Here is a 20,306-nt window from a genome sequence, read left to right on the forward strand (position 1 = left end):
TATTCGGAATGAGCTCAGAAAATGTATTGGGATTTCCGTAAATTAAATTAATTTTCAAATAAGGGCACAAACTACCCGGTGCATCACGAGCTGTCATTTTCTGAGGCCACATCAATCGACACCAGATGCAGTGGTGGACACTGGACAGTTGACTGCAGTTTGATTGCAGAAGCAAATACCTGTACATGGACGTCGATTTCCAATCCTGATCCATATGTAACATAATATTATATGTCCTCAAACAATATCATGTCAAAGATCTCCTAATTAATACGTATTTGGCTGCAGAGTGCAGAGGTGGACCCTCTTGTAAACTTAATTGGGTCGTCCACTCACAGTCTTTGTATTGAGTTTGTGCTTGAAATGTACTGTAATTCTGCAAACTGTTAATAAATATTTCAATCAAACCCTGATATATATTATAATTTTAAGGCAGACCCCAGACACTGAGACATCTTCCACCCCCCCCCCCCCCCCCCCATCTGAAAATATCTGGTCCCAGAGACATAAATGGGCGTTAAAACAGATTTTGATTATGATGAATTTGATGATACATGAATGAACTAATCTTGCAGGGCCCCCTGGAAGAACCCATTCACGGACCCCTGGGGGATCCCTGGACCCCACTTTGAGAACCACTGACAAAATACACAACACAGACGTGTTAATCGAGTACCCATCTACCAGGACCAGAGCTGCAAGATGGCGCAGGCAATCTTCGAAGTGCTTGAAGGTAGATGATGCTGATGGTCGTTTCTCTCTCAATAATCAAGTTACACTTTATATTTTATAAACGTCTCGAAGGTCCTGATTAGGGGGACGCAGCCATGTGGATAATTGCGCATCTCACAAACAAACAGCTGCAGTGACACACATGACATGAGGCAAAGATGCATCTCCTACTGTAAACAAACAAACAGATTGATTTGATCCATGCCCAAGCAATCTATTTATCAACATTATTAATATTATTTTGATTGCATTTATAATCTGTGTCTACTGTCTATAAATAACTGTCTATGAGAACGAAGTGTGGCGATACGTTCATGAAAAGTAGGCTACTAATTGTCAGGGAGCTTGGAATGTATGACTGCTGATCTGTTGTGATGTTATTATGAACACGATATAAGCACATCATGTATGACTGAATGCGTAGTCTTATTCCGAGAAGAAAAAAATAAAATTGCAATGTTTTTGCTTTTGTACTTGATTTTAAATAAACATGGACTTTGTTTATGTAGCATATAGAAAATAAAATGACACAAGACAATACAATATTTTTTAACCACAATTAATTATAAACATGAATTATGAAAGTCCTTGTTGACAGTCAAGCTGTAAAGTGTCCATGAATTGTCCATAGGCATATGTCACATAAGTGACATAAACAAAGATGCTTGACAATAACTGTACAAACAAAATAACAGGTAACATACCGCGCGCCTTCTGCACATATTATTTTAGTAGTAGTTACATTCTTGTTCTTTTTTAACTTACCGGTATATCTTTTTTATTTTGTAGAGACTCTTGACATGATGAAGAGCTGAGAGCTCCTTTCCTCTCTGTAGCTTATTGTTTGTTCTGACCAAACATGTCCAAACTAACCCAACAGGTGATTGCAATGAGGTGATTAGGGGTCTCATGAGATCTGCCCAAACAACAGACCACAAAGCACAGAACTGTAGATGGCACTATCTCACCATGCAAATAAAATACAGTTTGTTATCCAAATAAAGAAAATACATTCACAATTCACATATTTTGAGAAAAATAAACAAAAAAAATGAAATATTACAGAATACCCATCTCTGGGACAGCCACAGAGGGTCCTTGAGCTGGATTGTTCGAGAATATGCTAGGCTAGGGATCCAGAGCTCACAAAAGGTTAAGAACCACAACAGGAGGATATTGTATCAGCAGGGCTGTTAAATTAACTTTTAAATTGGCAATGAATTGTTATGCAAAAAAAGGCACACATGTGGGCCGGTTAATAAAAAAAAATCCCCACCACTTTATTAGCCACAGAAACGTCTCTGCTTTTGCATGTGACATGACAGACAAGATTCTTGTCTTTCATTTTATTCCTCATAAAAGATGCCATTGCCAGTATCTCAAATAAATCAAAATTAATGTTGAATAGAGGAAGGGAGCGCTGCCGTGGTCCTTTGTTTGTTGAACTGAATACAGGTGAGTTTTGTTTGACATTGCTGAGAGAAATTAAGTTTCTCAGTTTAAATAAAGAAACGCTGCTTATTAACGAACCGGTTAATCGATAATTTGCATCCCTACAAATAACTGAAATATGCAAATGAAGCTTGTAGATCTGCTATATTTGAAAAATCTATAATCCTTTTTCAACATGGAAATGAGTATGACGTTTATCTCAAACAATTGTGATAAGGTTAGGTTAGGCGATGTAACAATTGTTACAGGCCTATATGTATCAGCAGCTTTCTCATTCACACCATCGTGTTCTCTCATCAGGCATGGACAACCAGACCGTCCTGGCAGTCCAGTCTCTGCTGGACAGCCAAGGAGGAGTTCCTGACCCAAACAGCCAGAATGTGTCTGGAACCTCCACCATCCAGTCAATGGGTATGCTCAGTCGACACGTCCCATACACGTACACTACAGCTGTGTCATTCATTAGCACAGGGGGAAAAAACAAAAATAAAAACAATTTCAGTATTTTTGCTTGCCCATAATATAGCTCCAACTATAAACATTTTATTTTTAGCGTTATCATGATGCATTTACTAAAATCTGACTTCTGAATAACTGATTAAGAGGAATTATCAGAGAGAGATTACACACATGTACACAATCTAAAAAACTCTTGCCATAAAAAGGCAAGGTGTTGTTTGTTTGTAGATTTGCTACACTAATAGCGACTCCAGGACAGGTTACAAGTGGTTAAAATGTACGTGGGACTGCATAATTGCCAATACCGATGTCCTCAAAAAAGTCAAAGAACGGCATACACAGTGTATATCGGCCGGACTCTAATACAATGGATCTCTGTCATCGTCTCTGTCGGGTGGAAACCGACCAAAACGGTTACTTTTCAGGATTCGCCCTGCTTTTCAAGCTTGTAGATCTGCTATGCTTATGTGTGACGCTGTAGTGTGATCAAGTACGGTGTTAAAAAAAACAAAGTTACGGTTAAACAAAAAGTTAGAAATTATATGAGGTTCCTGCCCAACAGCAACGTCATACTTTGTTGCTTTTGTCGCATTCACCACCATTTCCCTTTGTCGACCATCCAGATGATGAGGACGTGTTCTTGTGTGGGAAATGTAAGAAACAGTTCAACTCGTTGACCGCCTTCATGACACACAAGAGGGAGCAGTGTCAGTCCAACGCCCCGTCCCTGTCCACCGTGTCCCTGGCTTCCAGCAACGCCTACACCCCCGTCCCCTCCATCACCTCCGGACCCCAGACGCCGGCCAGCAGACAGGTGAGGACAGGAATAGGCTTGGGATGTTTTTATGCGTGTGATGTTTTTTTACACCTGTAAACCTGTGATGTGCCCCCCAAAAATGGAAGTTGTAATCTTTTTGTTCTGCACTCCAGCCCCAGGTATCCACGTACATCACCGTGCCCCCCTCCCCCCTCACACACACACTGGTCCAGGGCAACGTACTGGTCAGCGATGACGTTCTCATGTCGGCCATCTCTGCCTTCACCTCCATAGAGCAGCCTATGGCCTCCATGCAGGCACCTGTACAGGTAAGACGGCTTGGATTCGGTTTGACCTTGTTATGGTGTAATACGCTAGCTAGGGCACCACTATGAAAATTATAATACTCTATGATCCTGGCCAAAATAAAAAGTATTGTGAGGGACCTGTAATTAAGTATTATGATACTTGAGATTAAAAGTCATTATACAATTATATACTGTAGTTCTAAGCAGATTACAATACATTTATACTGTATATCCATATGGATCTGGCTTGTTATGACATCACAACAAGGGCACCGCTCTAGTACTGTAGCTATATAGTATTATAATTGTAAGCAGAGTATAATGCAGTGTAAGTATGTTTAGCATGCATTATAGACATGGTACGGATATTTTATTAACCATACCTGAATGGCCCTTTTCAGGCCGGTTTTTCATACACCTATCTTGCATAACAATGTCCTAATAATTGATTCATCCCATTAATCAATAGCATCTTTCTCTTGTGTTTGCCAGAGTAACCTTAGCATGCACATGGCTGGCGTGTCGTACCTGCAGCACCATCACCACCATCATCACCACCACCACCCTCATCACCAGCAGCAGCAGCAGCAGCAGTCACACACTCTCCCCTCCGGTCAGACCCCGGCCCACCCCCTGCCCCCTGGCCAGCCGCCCCAGCAGTCCCTGTCCTCCCAGGTCCCCTCCATGGTGCAGGTCTACAGCACGCTGCCCCCGATGCCCGGTGGCAGCAACACAGAGATCCACACGATGGGCCTTCAGTCCTTCCAGCCAGTACAGGTAGTGTAAAGCCCAAGTGGTTTACCTTAGGAGTTGCATTGGTGTGGTTTACCTTAGGAGTTGCATTGGTGTGGTTTACTTTAGGAGTTGCATTGGTGTGGTTTACCTTAGGAGTTGCATTGGTGTGGTTTACTTTAGGAGTTGCATTGGTGTGGTTTACCTTAGGAGTTGCATTGGTGTGGTTTACTTTAGGAGTTGCATTGGTGTGGTTTACCTTAGGAGTTGCATTGGTGTGGTTTACTTTAGGAGTTGCATTGGTGTGGTTTACCTTAGGTGAAGCATCAGTAAATTCAAAATAACCTTTATATGGAGTCAGAGTTGGTTTACAGTAGTTTGTTTACAGTAGTCAGCACCTCACATCAACTATTGGTGTTTGTTACCTGTTCTGCTCTATAAGGTTTAGTTTAAACAAGGTTTTTTCAAAACTTTCCATGACAAGGATATCCCTGAATACTAGCCATAGCCTCTTGCTACGGCACCCATATTGCGTAATGGCTTGAAAAAGAAAAGAAAGAAAAGTTAGCGAAAACAGGATATCTACGCTTGCTGAGCTTTTGAAGTGTTTTGAACATTTCTGAAAATGTATTAAACATTTAGGGCTATATCTTGCGCCACCCCTTAACCCATATCCCTAAACTAATTTGCCATTTTTACTAGTTTTAAAAACCTTTTAAAATAGTTCAAATAGCCGATCTACAAGATCACAATGTCTCGATGTAGATCGGCTAGTTGAACTATTTTAAAATGTTTTTCAAAATAGTAAAAAAAAATGGCAAATACGTTTAGGGATAAGGGTGGTGCAAGATGGAGCCCGTAGACTCAATGCCGTTTCGATGAATAATTAAGATTAAATTCAAACGATATCGGTTTGTGTATTAAGATCAATGCTTAATATTGAGGATGTGTTGTAGAATGTATGTTAATAGCATTGTAGGAGAACTAGCTGATATTTTTGCAGTGGATTATCTGATAAAAGTGGTGTACATGAACCTCTACTGAGCAAGTGTGACTTCCATAGGTTCCTAGTCAGTGTGTGGAGAGCCAGTCCTTCACCACCCCTCCTGTCTACAGTCCTGGAAAACAAGAATTCAAGACCAAGACCTGTAGCATTACCGCCAGTCTGACAGAGCTGGGTGACTTTGAGAAGGTCATCATCCCCAAGCGACCGCGGATTGGCAAGAAAGGCCCCGATGGATCCCCAGGTCTGTTTAAGCAAGGTCCACTTGAACACTAGCACTCCTATTTTAGGTCTAACATTCGGCGAAAAGCCCATGTGACACGTTAGTGTATATGGCCACAGACCCTTATTTAAAAATATTTTGTGCCAGGGATTATTAGAAAATAGCAGATCTACAAGCTCCCAAAGCATCATATCGCAACGCATTGTGACCTTGAATAGCAAAATAAATAAATCAGGAAATACTTGAGTGGTTTAACTGTTATTAACTGTCATTTATCTGGGGAACCCCTGGAACTGACTCAATGACCCGTGGGGGTCCGGGGACCCCACTTTGAGAACCAGTGGTTTTAGTAATGTGGTGTTGTGTTTATTTCCACTCAGTAGAACATCTGAAGGGAAAGGGAGCGAAGCTGAAGTGTAATTTCTGTGAGAAGATCTTCTGTAAAAACTTTGACCTGCAGCAGCATATCAGAAGGTGAGGCGACCTTCAACATCCCACATAATTTGTCATTAGTGGTTTCGCCCCGAGAGTTAGAGTCTGTGCATTAAAGCTGTAATCCGCAAGTTTTATTTACTCTTCCGTAAGCAAGTAGTAAGTAGATCGGAGAAGCTTATTGTCGGCATCCGCCAGAGCGCAGGAGTCAGGAGTCTATCCCCGTTTCGCAAAAGGAATCCCTGCTTAGCCAGGGAAGATATTGTGCTTCATGAGCTTCATGCAGTATTACTTGTCAACCAGTACTACCCGACAGTATGGCAATGAAACCACACTCCAACCACTGCACTAGTTACGCTAGTTACTGTATATTGTATTGTATCTAACATACAGATTGGAGGAAATAATTAAATATTAGATGTTTTTTATCCTCGATTGCAGCCATATCTAACACTTAATACTTTTCTGTTTTTTATATACGGTATATATATATATATATATATATATTTTTTTTTTTACTCTTCATTATTACAAGTTAATAATGACTACGTTGGTTTCTTCCTCTAGTCACACGGGAGAAAAGCCGTTCCAGTGCATCGTGTGCGGCCGGGCCTTTGCACAGAAGTCCAACGTCAAGAAGCACATGCAGACCCACAAGGTTCTGACCAGTTTCCATCCATAATGTGCCTCTCTGCCGCTGATGTCCCTCAGCTGGTCATTCATTTACATGTGTATGGCTTTGATCTTGATCCTGCTTCTGGTCAGACTGAATTAAATACATACATCTCTTTTTGGTAAATGGTCTGGTATGTTAGACATTCATGTTTGCTTATATCACAATTTAACAATTTAATTTAAAAACGTTAACCACATAGGCATCCCTGTGTTGGGCATATTCTTTTATATGTTAAAGTCAAATAAAAGCCTTTATTTTCTTACTTCTAACAACTAAACTCTTATTTAACTTTAAAGCAAATCATTATTTAACTTTAAATCACATATTGCACATATTAAAAACTGATAAATACAAGAAAACATAACTTACATGCATAACAAATAATGTATTATGAAGAAAAATCTTGGGACCGCATGTAATTCAGACAGTGGCAGTAGTCCGACATGCGGCGGTTATGGTTAGGTTAGGAGTGGACACCCTTTTTATCTTCTTTTAAACAAATGGAAACCTAAACAACTGTTCTTCTAATGAAGGTGTGGCCTCTGGGCGTGGCCAGCATACCATCCCGGTTACCAATCACCGTCAAGGTGGTTCCGGTGGTATCCAATGAGGAAGAGGCCAACAGGAAGGAGCTACAGCCTGGGGAACAGGAAAAGGAGGGGCCACAGCAGCAGCAGAGCAGCCAATCACAGACAGAAGAAGAGGTGGAGGAAACAGGTACCATCTCACAATTAGAAACACTACAAAAGCTTTTTTATTTTATTATTATTTTTTAAGCTGAAACACCAGGTGCTCGCCTAAAAATGCTTTCAAAAGCCTTGAAAATATTTCAACTCTCAACAAGGAAATAAAAACAGACTCTCAGCGCTTCGTCACGCTGCTGGTGTTGCCAACATAGCGTAAATGCACAGTTCTCAACTTAAAAACAAGCCAATTTGCGTTGGGAACTTGTAGATTATTAGCATTATTTTTCATTGAATGTTCGCCACAGAATTGTGTTCATGTGGTCAAATTAACCCTGAGCATTTTACAATGTTCTTTTCCAACTCTAACCGTCTTCTGGTCTCCTGATTATCCAGCAGAGGCCCTGGGGGAAGCCGAGGAGACAGTGATGGAACCTCAGGGCCACGCAGAGAGCAGCCAGGGTGAAGACATCCCCAATGGACACCATCAACACCATGACCCCTCAGCTCAACCCAAACATATGCTGCTCATAGACAGCTCCTACCAGTGCCAGTTCTGTGCCAGCAAATTCACCACCTACTTCCAACTCAAATCCCACATGACCCAGCACAAACGAGAGCAGGTAGGTGTGCTCGTTCTTTAGAGCCCGGACGATATGTCGGTAATTGTTTGACTCTTGACACTTGAAACCTGGCGTCCCTATTTCTGGTCATTAATGTCATTAAATGAATTAGTCACAAGGTCTTAAATTACTTTTCATTGGTTAAATATTATAAAACTGACACACACTTAACCACTTTAACTTTCAAACGTTTTGAAAAGTAGGTAAATCTACAAGCTCTAGAAGCTCCCATGCATCATGGGGCGGTGCATTGTGAGCTTGTAGATACTGATACAGTGTGATGAAGTAGGTAGGGCATTCATTTATGAAAAACCTACTGCAAGTTGAATTTTGGATGTATAAGATTTCTGCCCGACAGAGAAGGTATCTGAATTATTTTTGAGGGGCGCTATTAGGGTCTCCAACCAACGTCTGGCTTTTGTACGTGGCAGCCAAGTCTATAGACTTTTTAAGCATGCCCCCCCCCCCCCCCCCCCCCCCCCGTGAAGTCATGTGGCAACCACAGTGAGCGCCTCTCACTTCCCATTTGTATTTTCCTCTGGCTAGCAAGACGTGGGCATACAATGCCAAATTCAGGATACACCTGTGCAAATCGGTTTGTGTTTGTGTTGTGTGTGATGCTCAACCAAAGCTCTGTCAGGTTATAACAGGTGTGGTGCTGAGCATCTCCTGCAGTCTTACTTCTCAAGACAACTAGAAATAACCTCTTCAGAGAAAGCCAGTATGAACTCGCAGTATGTGAAAGCTTATCTTCTGGGGAGGGATGATTGCCCAAGGGAGATTCGATGCTTCTATTCAGCCACACGTTATGAGGAACTGAAGGGCAAAGTTATTGAATATTTCCCCAGCCTGAAAGATCAGATCTTCAAGATGTTCTACACGGAGGATGATTGGGAGAATGCTTGGGAAATGGTCGCTTTCTCTACAGATGATGAGCTGACGATGGGACTGGATTGTATGCGGAACGAAACCTTTCTGTTATACATCAAAGATGTACATGTCAAAGCTCATCTTATGAAGTATGACAATTCCATAAGGGAGGTTCGGTGTTTTTACGGTGTCAGAGGTTACGAGGAACTCGAGGAAAGAGTTATTGAAACCTTCCCCAAACTGAAATGTCAATTCACAATGTCATATTTGGATCAAGATGGAGTACTGGTCACCTTCTCTACAGACGTTGAGCTGACACTGGCACTGAACTCAATGGGACAGTCAGACAAACCCTTTAAATTGTACATCAAACGAAACCAAATAAAATAGGCAAAGTTATTGAATATTTCCCCAGCCTGAAAGATCAGATCTACAAGATGTTCTACACGGAGGATGATTGGGAGAATGCTTGGGAAATGGTCGCTTTCTCTACAGATGATGAGCTGACGATGGCACTGGATTGTATGCAGAACGAAACCTTTCTGTTATACATCAAATATGTACATGTCAAAGCTCATCTTATGAAGTATGGCAATTCCATAAGATGCCATGAAATGTCAATTCACAATGTCATATGCGGATCAAGATGGAGCACTGGTCACTATTCTCTACAGACGTTGAGCTGACACTGAACTCAATGGGACAGTCAGACAAACCCTTTAAATTGTACATCAAACAACAACAAAAAAAATCTTTGCCGGACCTGCTTGCTGCCTCACCTACCCAGGCCTGTGTGGGGTGAAGCTGCAGGTATAAATAGTTTGTACCACAGTGTAACTGTTTCCTTTGGCTAATGGCTCTGCCACCCCTCCTTCCTCTGTAAATATACCTGTTGATGCTACTGAGTATTGTACCATATGTACGTATTATTATTCACAATGGATCACAACAGAAACAAGCACCCTGGGGCATGTTGTGTTATCCTTTTAGCATAACCCTTGACTGTACTACCTGTACTGTTAACAAACTTGCTAATAAAGTATTCAATCAATCAGTCGTCAATGGGCAGAAGTGAAAGTGTTTTTGGAGGTGCTGTATAGAGGCCTCTCAACATGCCAGTCAGATATTTTATCAACAGTGTTGAACTTGCACACTCACACAAAGAAAGACTAAAACTGTACTGAAACCACATTTATTTGTGGATATATACAATATGGAAAAAAAAGTAAAAAAAATGGAAAGAGACACCATCCTACCACACTGGATTTGTTATAAAGAATAAAACATACATACATACAGTACATACATACAGTACATACATACATAGTACATACCGGTGCATATACGTTAAATGTCTATATCCGCCTTCTGACATTTATTTTACCATTCCCACAACAATATACAGAAAAATGGCATGGCATATTTTTGTGTGGTCTCCCTCAGGTTTACAAGTGTGTGCTGAAATCCTGCTCCCAGACGTTTCAGAAGCTGGACCAGTTCCTGGAGCACATCAGGACGCACCAGGAGCAGCTGACGTACCGCTGCCATCTGTGCAGCAAGGTGTTCCCCTCCCTGTTTGAACTGGGCGTACACCAGTACTCCCACTGCTTCTGCCCTCAGCAGAGCACCACACGCAAGGAGGCCGCTGTGTACAGGTCAGCCACTTGAAAACATCCCATGGATGCCTGACCCAGATCGCTGGGTGCTACACAGTGTAAAAATACTGTAAATGCCCCCCAAAAAAGACATAAAAAAAGCATTCAGCAACTTGGGGTCATGTGATCAGTGACATCATGTCAGTGTGCTCTGCAGGTCAAAGAGTACACCGATGTGATGTCACTGATCACATGACCCCAAGTTGGGCCCCCCGTGAAGAATTCTTTAACTCTTTTGATCACCCATTACTACTTTTATGGTGCTGAAATGTTGAAACAAGATGCTGAAACAAATCATTTGTTCATTGTGAACTGAAATCGTACTACTGTGTTTATTACCAAACTGTAAATAAAAGTACCCAATGAAAAAAAAAGAAACTCCCCGTGACAATTATAAGAACTATTCGTCTCTGGTTCTACACCTCCAGTTCTAGGCTAAACAACATAATCTAGTCTAGTCCACATTCTACCTGTGTTATTATATAAAGCAGTTAAACTATAAGTTAAACTACCGGTATACATGAGACACCATAATCACATGTTGCACACTTGTAAAGTGCAAGCAAACTATGATATAAGCTTGACAACTAATTCAATGTCTATAGGGATTTAACTATATCCTCAAGAACAGAACAAAGCTTCCTCATGTCTTTACATGTACTATTGACCAGACTCATATATCTGTAGTTTACATGGTGAGTAATTAATTTTCTTTGCACGACTTTGCTTTGCAGGTGTATGAAATGTCAAAGCAGGTATTCTACTGAGGACGCTTTGGAACAGCATCTTCTAACAGCTTCACACAACTTCCCCTGTCCCCACTGTCAAAAGGTACAGAACACACACACACACACACACACACACACACACACACAGTAGAGGCATACTGTACATACAGTAGAGGCTTTAATTCAGCTGGTCAGCTCAATTCATTCCTCAGATTGATTATCAACATTGTGAGCTTGTAGATCTGCTATTTTAAAAGGATTTGTATACATTTGAGAACTTGAAATGGGACATTCTGCATACGTTTGGTACTTTAGTTACATGATGCCAATACCTTTGTACTTTTACTCAAGTACATTTTGAATTTCAGAATTTTACTTGTATTGCAGACTAATCTCTCAGGTTGTTTCTCTCAGGTGTTCCCATGTGAGAGATACTTCAGACGCCACCTCCCCACACACGGTGTCGGCGGCAGGTTCAAGTGTCAAATCTGCAAGAAAGCCTTCAAGACAGAGCACTATCTGAAGTTACACACTAGGATTCACTCAGGTCTACATACAAACAACCTCGTACTTTCAATTGGCTTGTGGCCTATATACATTACCACCGATATAGTAGGTTTCCAGCATAGTCTGTCTGTTGTCTCTTGGAGTGTATCTCTTGGAGTCTGTCTGTTATCTGGTGTCTGTTATTGTTATAATACAGTAAATGCATTAGAATGATGCAGCTAAATCCAAGCAACAACTACAAATCCTTTGAATTGTGAAACTGTCCTTGTTCTGCAGGTGAGAAGCCATATAAATGTTCCCTCTGTGATGCAACCTTCAACAGAAAGGATAAAGTGAAAAGACACATGCTCATCCATGAGCCCTTCAAGAAATACAAGTGTCCTTTCAGGTGAGATTTTAGTTAAGACGTTATATTCATCTGGGCTGAAAATGACTCGGGTGAATGTGCTGTGGAAAAAAAGAAGCTTAGTTTCTTTCTTTGCTGTTTGTCAGGATGGTTTGTAACATAAACCCTGTGAAAACATCTTTCACATACAGTAGATATGACATCTAATCCTCGTTCAACACTGCTAGCTGTTGACGATTGATTTCATGTTAACTGTACAGTATATGTCCCGATTTCATGTTTTTCAACGACCACTGGCTCAAGTTGTATCAGAAACAAGGAACTGAAGGAAGCCTTTGTTTTTTCGGTGTTGAAAGACATGAGGAGAAGAGTCTGTTCTGCAGATGTATGGTGCTAGACAGCATATTTAGAGATCATTTAAAAAATAAAATATATTATCCGATTAGCATAAACATGGTTAATATACTTTGTTACAATTAAAAAATATATGTTCTGCTGTCTGTATTGAAACTTAAACATGTTCAATAATACAGTCACAGCTGCAGCTTGAACATTAAACACACGCAAGGCATCCAGTGCATCAGACAAAGAGTTTGTGTTTGGACATCAGGCCATTTAAAAATATATCACGAATCTTTGAATATATATTATTTTAGAAGACTTTTTTCTTTTCAATGATTTTGACGTCAGGCCTAAATGGTTTAATTCTGTCTTTTCTGTTGTGTTCAGGACTCATGTAGGTTGTGTTTCTGTTGTGTTCAGGACTCATGTAGGTTGCACTAAAGAATTCAACAGACCAGACAAACTGAAGGCCCACATTCTGTCTCACTCTGGTGAGTGAACGCATGTGTTTTCTGTACAACAGCTACTTGGAAATACAGTAGATTCTGTACAACTGCATTATGGTGCCATATTGTTTGTCCCATTTGTAATCATCATCATACATCATTTTTATAATTATATAATATATATTAAGTTATTAACCCATTAAACCCAGGAAAGTATCTGTGTCATTTTAGATTTTAGCGTTGGCTATTCAAAAATACTAGCAAATATACAAATATACAAGCTCCGATGCACAGCAAGCTTGTGCATCTGCTATTTTTGACAACACGGGCAATGCTGGTCTCCCTACTATGAAGAAATATATAAAGTAATACTGGCCCATTGTTGGTCCTTGTCCAGGTATCAAACCCTACAAGTGCTTGTTCTGCCAGAAAGCATTCAGCCGCCGCGCCCACATGCTGGAGCACCAGCAGTCCCACACCGACAACTACCGCTTCCGCTGCTCCGCCTGCAACAAGGGCTTCACCCGAAACAGCTACTACCGAGACCACAAATGTCCCGCCAGCGCGGCAGGGGGCGGGGCCGGAGAGGAGGAGGATGACGAAGAGGAGGAGGAGGAGGAGGAGGAGGAGGAGAGCAGCACACCACAGGGCGGGGAGGAAGATGGCCAATCGTTGAGGAAGAGGCCGACGAGAAAGCGACGGAAGCGCAGAGCGGAGGGAAGCGCCTCGGACGAGGACTACACTTCAAAGATGGAGGAGGACGAAGGCTCTGAGACCGAGCAGGAAGGGGGCGGGGGGAGAAGAGAGGAGGAGGAAGAGGATGATGATGAGGAGGAAAGCGCGCGCGAGGAGACCAGGGGGACGTTGACCGCCGTTCCCACTGGCGGGCGGACGAAGGGAGGGGAGGTAGAGGATGATGAAGGCTTGGATGTTCAGACAGCGCAGAGCGTTGACAGAGACTGTATAGAGCAGACATGTTTATAGCGTGAGCTGTTTGGCTGGACACTTAAGAGTAATGTACCCTCCGTTGTGCAACGTCGCCTGTCATGCGATAAATCAGTGGTTCCCAAATGGTGTGCCGAGACACACTGGTGTGCCATGACTCATGTTCAATTGTGTCTCGGGATTTTAACCACACATTTCACAAATGATCAAAAATAGTGAATTTAGCCGGCTATTTTCACTATGGATACAGGTGTGCCTTGAGATTTTGACCTGCCCATTGGTGTGCCTTTGTCACAAAAAGTTTGAAAACCACTGCAATGGAGTATAAATTAAGATTCATTTATGAAGTTGGTTGGAAAAAGAACAATCCAAATCTACAGTATGTCTGGCAAAGCAGACTGTATTTGTTTTAAATTAAAACAACATTTAAAAGACATTAGCCTGTTTAGTTTAGTTTTTTAACTTGATAAGTCAAAGGTTATATTTGTGAAAACCTGTTACCTCAGTGTCTTCATGGGCAGGAATATCTGTCGGTCTGAAAGGATTTTGGGTCAGAAATGCTGATATGGATTTGGTCTAGATTCTCTGTGAATGGTACACGGCAAAATCCAGTGTTAATTCAACACTGCAAGTATAAAATCTGAACCCATTTGACTGTATATAGATTATAGTACATACTGTATATCTTGTTTATTTATTCATTATTATTTGAATCATGTGCAATGAAAAATAAAAACATCTTTTGTTTTTAAATGTATGATGAATCAGATGCCAAATCAAATTTCTTCCCCCAATGTGACCCCTGGATGTGAGATGATTTCGACATTCGTGATCATGCATGTCAAGCTGTCATCCATTTAGTCACACACTATATTGTGTTTCTGACGACGGATCCAAGGCAACAGTATAATGACCAGGGTTTGATTTATCATGTAAAAACATATATACTGTACTGTATATACATAAAAAGTAAAACATATATGTTTATGTTAGCCGATCTACAAGCTCACATTGTGAGCATGTCGGGATACCAATTTCATCCAGTCAGAGAGAACTTATACAGGATAGGATAGACAAGTGAAACTGGTATCTTGGTGGTGTAGACCAGTGATACTCAACCTCAGGCCCGCGGGACCATTATGACTGGCCCACCAATGAAAATCTAAAAAAATGAAGAAAAAAAAATCTGGAAAATGAAATAAAAATAAATAAATCTGAATGAAGTTATCTTTAATTACATTATTATAAGTAATACTATTAGAGTTGTACTATTACTCGAACGAAAATAAAAGCTTGGGGGGGGGAGATGCAATGCAAATGAAAGACATATACTGTGTATCCCTATTCCCTGACATAATTTTATAGCTAAACGGACAGAATTCTATTTTATTTGAAATGATGAAACCCAGCTGCCATTAATAGTTGGAAATGGAAATTGCGGAAATTGCGGAAATGGAAATTGCGGAAATTGCGGAAATGGTGGAAATGGAAATTGCGGAAATTGCGGAAATGGAAATTGCGGAAATGGTAATTGCGGAAATGTTGGAAATGGAAATTGCGGAAATAATGCGGAAATGGAAATTGTGGAAATGGTAATTGCGGAAATTGCGGAAATTGCTCTTCACTTATAGCTATCTATTTTCAGGTAGATTGTTTTATTTTACTCAGTCAGCCATATCACTACTCATTTTTTTTTCATGAAAAAGGTCATAGCTGTAGCTGCGTAATCTATTTTCAGGCAAATTGTGTTTATTGTATTTTATTTTACTCAGCCATAACAATTTATTTTCTGTTAACCAACTTGCTGGCTGGCAGGCAGGCAGACAGCTACTCATAGACAGGCAGAAAGACAGACAGACAGCTACTCATGGAGAATTGGACAGGCAGGCAGTCAGACAGCTACTCATAGACAGGCAGGCAGACAGCTACTCATGGACAATTGGACAGGCAGGAAGGCAGACAGCTACTCATAGACAGACAGACAGCTACTCATGGACAATTGGACAGGCAGGAAGGCAGACAGCTACTCATAGACAGGCAGACAGACAGCTACTCATGGACAATTAGGCAGGCAGGCAGACAGCTACTCATAGACAGGCAGACAGACAGCTACTCACGGACAATTAGGCAGACAGGCAGACAGCTACTCAGACAGGCAGACAGACAGCTACTCATGGACAATTGGACAGGCAGACAGACAGCTACTCATAGACAGGCAGGCAGACAGCTACTCATAGACAGGCAGACAGTAAGACAGCTACTCATTGACAGACAGACAAATAACTACTCATGGACAGACAGACAGACAGGCAGGCAAAGAGCTACTCATGTTATGTTATTATGTTATTATAACAGCTACTCATGTTATGTGCAATAATTTGTGCAGTTATGAAAACAGCTCTTTGTGTTTATGCAAGAAAATGTAACACATTTATTTATTTACATATTGTGTGCATGCACATTGTACTTTGATACATTTTGCGAAAATAAAGCAATTGAAAGAGAGAAGTTATCAAGTATCATTAATGTCGTAATTTTATCTACTGGCCCCTTGCCATTTTTGTAATGTGGCCCACAGGTAAATCTATTTGAGTATCCCTGGTGTAGACTCTACACCACCAAGATACCAGTTTCACTTGTCTATCCTATCCTGATTCTCTACACTGTAGAGAATCTTGTAGACCAGAGTCACCAGACCCATTGCAAGATGCTTTACTGTCGTCCACCCTAAGCCATGTCAGCCTGTCAAAATGGGCAGGGGTGAGGTGGGTTCGGGGAGTGAGGCCAAGTAGTAGCCAAACCAGATTGTTTTGGGAAGTCTGGAGCCTTGTTCTAAGGGCCTTTGAGGGGCTGTGGTACCAAGTGGTGCATGCATAGCAAAAGTAACATTGTACATTAGGGTCTTCAAGGTGTTTTTGTTGACCAGTGAGGAGATCCTGTATAGGAATCTTGTTCTTTGGGTGACTTTTTTTTTATCACTGGGAAGATTTGCCTCCAGGATGTAACCAAGATTGAAACTTTTCGTGTGATAATATTGTGACTCACTCTAACCAAGAAAGCATCTGCCTTGCTGAGATTACTATTTGATCCAAAGAAAATGGATTCTACGGAGTGGCCATGGAAAGAAAAATAAATTAGTGGCCATGGAAAGAAAAATAAATACTCAAGCTAATTGTCACATACCGTATTCAAAATTACAACTATGCATTGCTTTTGTAGCACCCAGCCAGTACCCAGCCCACAACAGCCCTGCCGATTGGGACAGGTTGTCTGGCGAGTGGGAGACTGGGGTTCAATCCCCGCTCCTGTGCATCACTACACACTATTGGAATTGGAATTTCCTCTAATTCGATTTTTTAATTATACATAACAATAAAAAAACGTTTCAAACAGTGAAATTAGCAAATCTATACAGTAGAAACTCACAACACACTCAATGGTTTGTGAGCGTGTAGATCTGCTATTTTCACTGTATTTGAGAGAGCATACATTTCTGATCTACAATAATGTTTTCAATAGTCTACATGAGGGCACAGATATTTCAATATCTTGGAAAATAAACATTTTCATATTAATAGTCTTTCAGCCAAGGCACAAACACACCTGTAAGATTTTATTAATTAATTTTCTATATTACACATCCTTCATGTACATCATAAATCAAACAGGGAAAGAAAATATAGTGTTACCACAAGCCTCTTATTAATAAAACCTCGCTTTCTTTACAAAAGAAAAATTCATTTGTTATCAACACCATTTACAACTTAGGTTCATATACAGGAGGAAAAGCAGTTGTCGCAAAGATTCAGGATACCAAAAACCAAGATGAGTGGACATTTTATTTGCCATGATGTGACATAAATTCACCATTATTTACACGTTTGCTTATCTACCAAGTCCCTGGGATTTCAATTAATGATGCACTCAGAAGACAATATGATCAGAATTAACACTTATCTTACAGGCCCTGATTCATGGACATTCTTAGGCCAGTGGTTGGGCATTGTTACCCGCAATTATAGCAAATATTGGGTAAAGTTTATATCATTCCTAATAGCTCCATATATCCTGCTATATCGTTGCAGCCAGGTGGAATCCTTGATGACAAAAAAACGATTCAAATTTGTAAAAATTGGGAAAATAGCAGATCTAAAGTCAAACTCATCGCATCACCACTACTTTTGTGCGACACTCTTGTATGAAGTAGGGCATTTACAACAAAAATTTTGAAATATGGAGAAACAAGGTTTCTACCTTACAGCAACGATATCCACATTATGTTACCCCTTGCTAAAGGCAATGAAGCCCATCTACAAACAGACTTCATGTATCATCAATCCTTTTAGAGAATCTGAAAATAATCCTGTTAAGATTCATGAACCAGTTTAAAACAAGACATCAATTTACTAGACCCAACATAGAAAAATGTGACAATTCTACTCTGAGAGCACACATTTTTTTTGTCATTGTTTACACCATCAGAGTTAAATGAACTGTCTAGTTTTAGCTGTGAAACAAGGAGAATCACCTTGTGTTGGAGAGAGAAACTGGTTGACAAGTAATACAGCTACACAGTAAAAATCATTTATCCAATCGTAACTGTACAATTTGTAAAAAGTGTAAAATTTGGTTCCATTTGTGCGATCTCAAGAGTTAACACATAGGATTTTACTGTGCAGAAGACTGGAAGTTATTGGACACATGTGAGCTTGGTTAATATGCATTTGGAAATCCAGATGTTAGACCGACAAACACTAGCGCCAGTGGTTCCCAACCTTTTCTGGATCAAGGGCCACACTCTTGAAAGCGTTCATGGCCCACCCATCTGACCACTTAACACAACAGCCGCCTTCTTCATTGGTCAGATGGTATGGGTCCTGTGCATTTTCAGAGCATGTCTATTTTAATGATCAATCAATCAATCAATCGATCAATCGTGTTCCGGCTCGGATCAATGGAACCAATGTGGTATAATTTAAGTTCATTATGAAGAAAGAAAAATAAATAAATAAATACTGATATTTGCCAATTATTTGGGGGCCCACTTGCAACGTCCTCCTGGCCCACCAGTGGGCCCACAGGTTGGGAATCACTGCTTTAGTTTGAACACTGCAGACAAGACAAGTCAGGATAAAAGTCACAACTCCACATCAGCTCTGTTCCACTACAGCTGGTCAGATGTGGTGTAAAAAAGGTTGGTGGCCAGAATCAGTAGTTCTCAAACTTCATGTATTTGGACGCAGACCGCAGACCACCCCCCCCCCCCCCCCCCACCCCCGGTTACACACTGGCATTCCGAAGCGGACCATTCCGACTCGCTCAATACTAACCCTGTCCCTAACTACTCTAACCCTAACCCTCAATACTAACCCTGTCCCTAACTACTCTAACCCTAACCGCACGCAGAAGCCACGTAGTCGGAATGACAATCTGAAAATGTTTTGTGCCAGTGGACCCCCAGAAGAGATTTGTGTAAAAACAATGAAAAGAAAAAAAGAAGAAATTAACACTTTCAAAAAATTTCAAAAATGCAAAGAGAAATAAGAGTAAATCTATATATTTTTTGAATAGCCAACATGCCAGCTGAGTCTCCATTTAAGCTGCAATCCTCAAGTTTTATATCAACTGCAACTAACACCCAGGATTTGAACCGGGGTCTCCCGCGTGGAAGATCCAAACCCCTACCGCTCAACTAAGAGGAAATCACTGCTTGGCCAGGGCGCGATATTGGGCTTATACCCGTCACGGGTAGTACCCGATAGCAGTCTAAAATGTTTCAATGGAAGAGTATGGAGACCACCTTAACATACATATTGGTTAAAATAACATTTGACTCCTTAAAATATTTTCCAGATTGCAAGTTTAACCGTCACGGTATATTGTATGTCCTACTACAAAGAAATGCCCCACAAAGTTAAAGAACAAACTTGCTATACCTATCCAGTGTTTTGTCATTCGAGTGCATCTTCGCACAGCTGAAGTTTCATGTGTTTGTGAGAACACACACACACACACACACACACACACACACACAACTGACAACAGTGGCTTATTTTGGGGTGCTGTCATCAGCACCATGTGCTTGCATTGGAATTAGCTAAATTATGTCTTGTGTTTCATAGATAGTGTTGTTAGTGATGACAACAGATCAACAGTGCAGTTATGATGGACATCAATCGATGCCTGTGTACCAAAAAGTGACAACCTTTCTGCCAAGGGAAGTTAATATCACTAACCAATTAAACCCTCTATTCTAGTTATAACTGTACTGCCCCCCCCCCCCCCCCCCCCCCATCTACACCAAAAAATAAAACAGATCTACAAGCTCACAATGTGTCGCATTGCAACGTGTTGTAGATCTGCTATTTTTGGTGAAATGCCCCCAGA

General features: G+C 40.9%; 1 protein-coding gene across 1 annotated transcript; it reads left to right on the plus strand.

Moving 5' to 3' along the window:
- Positions 1–694: 694 nt before the first annotated feature.
- On the plus strand, positions 695–15,030 carry znf341 (zinc finger protein 341; the record flags this gene model as incomplete). The annotated part of the gene is made up of 17 exons (XM_080762942.1): positions 695–733; positions 2,485–2,595; positions 3,267–3,457; positions 3,574–3,729; positions 4,201–4,485; positions 5,504–5,687; positions 6,050–6,140; positions 6,666–6,756; positions 7,308–7,491; positions 7,854–8,080; positions 10,394–10,605; positions 11,340–11,436; positions 11,748–11,880; positions 12,117–12,228; positions 12,949–13,019; positions 13,372–13,764; positions 15,023–15,030. The coding sequence occupies exons 1-17, from the start codon at positions 703–705 to the stop codon at positions 15,028–15,030; spliced, it is 2,577 nt and encodes an 858-aa protein (XP_080619068.1). The 5' UTR covers positions 695–702.
- Between the last annotated feature and the right edge of the window lie 5,276 nt (positions 15,031–20,306).

This window comes from Protomyctophum bolini (genome assembly GCF_963924005.1).
Source record: "Protomyctophum bolini genome assembly, chromosome: 5".
Taxonomy (NCBI): domain Eukaryota; kingdom Metazoa; phylum Chordata; class Actinopteri; order Myctophiformes; family Myctophidae; genus Protomyctophum; species Protomyctophum bolini.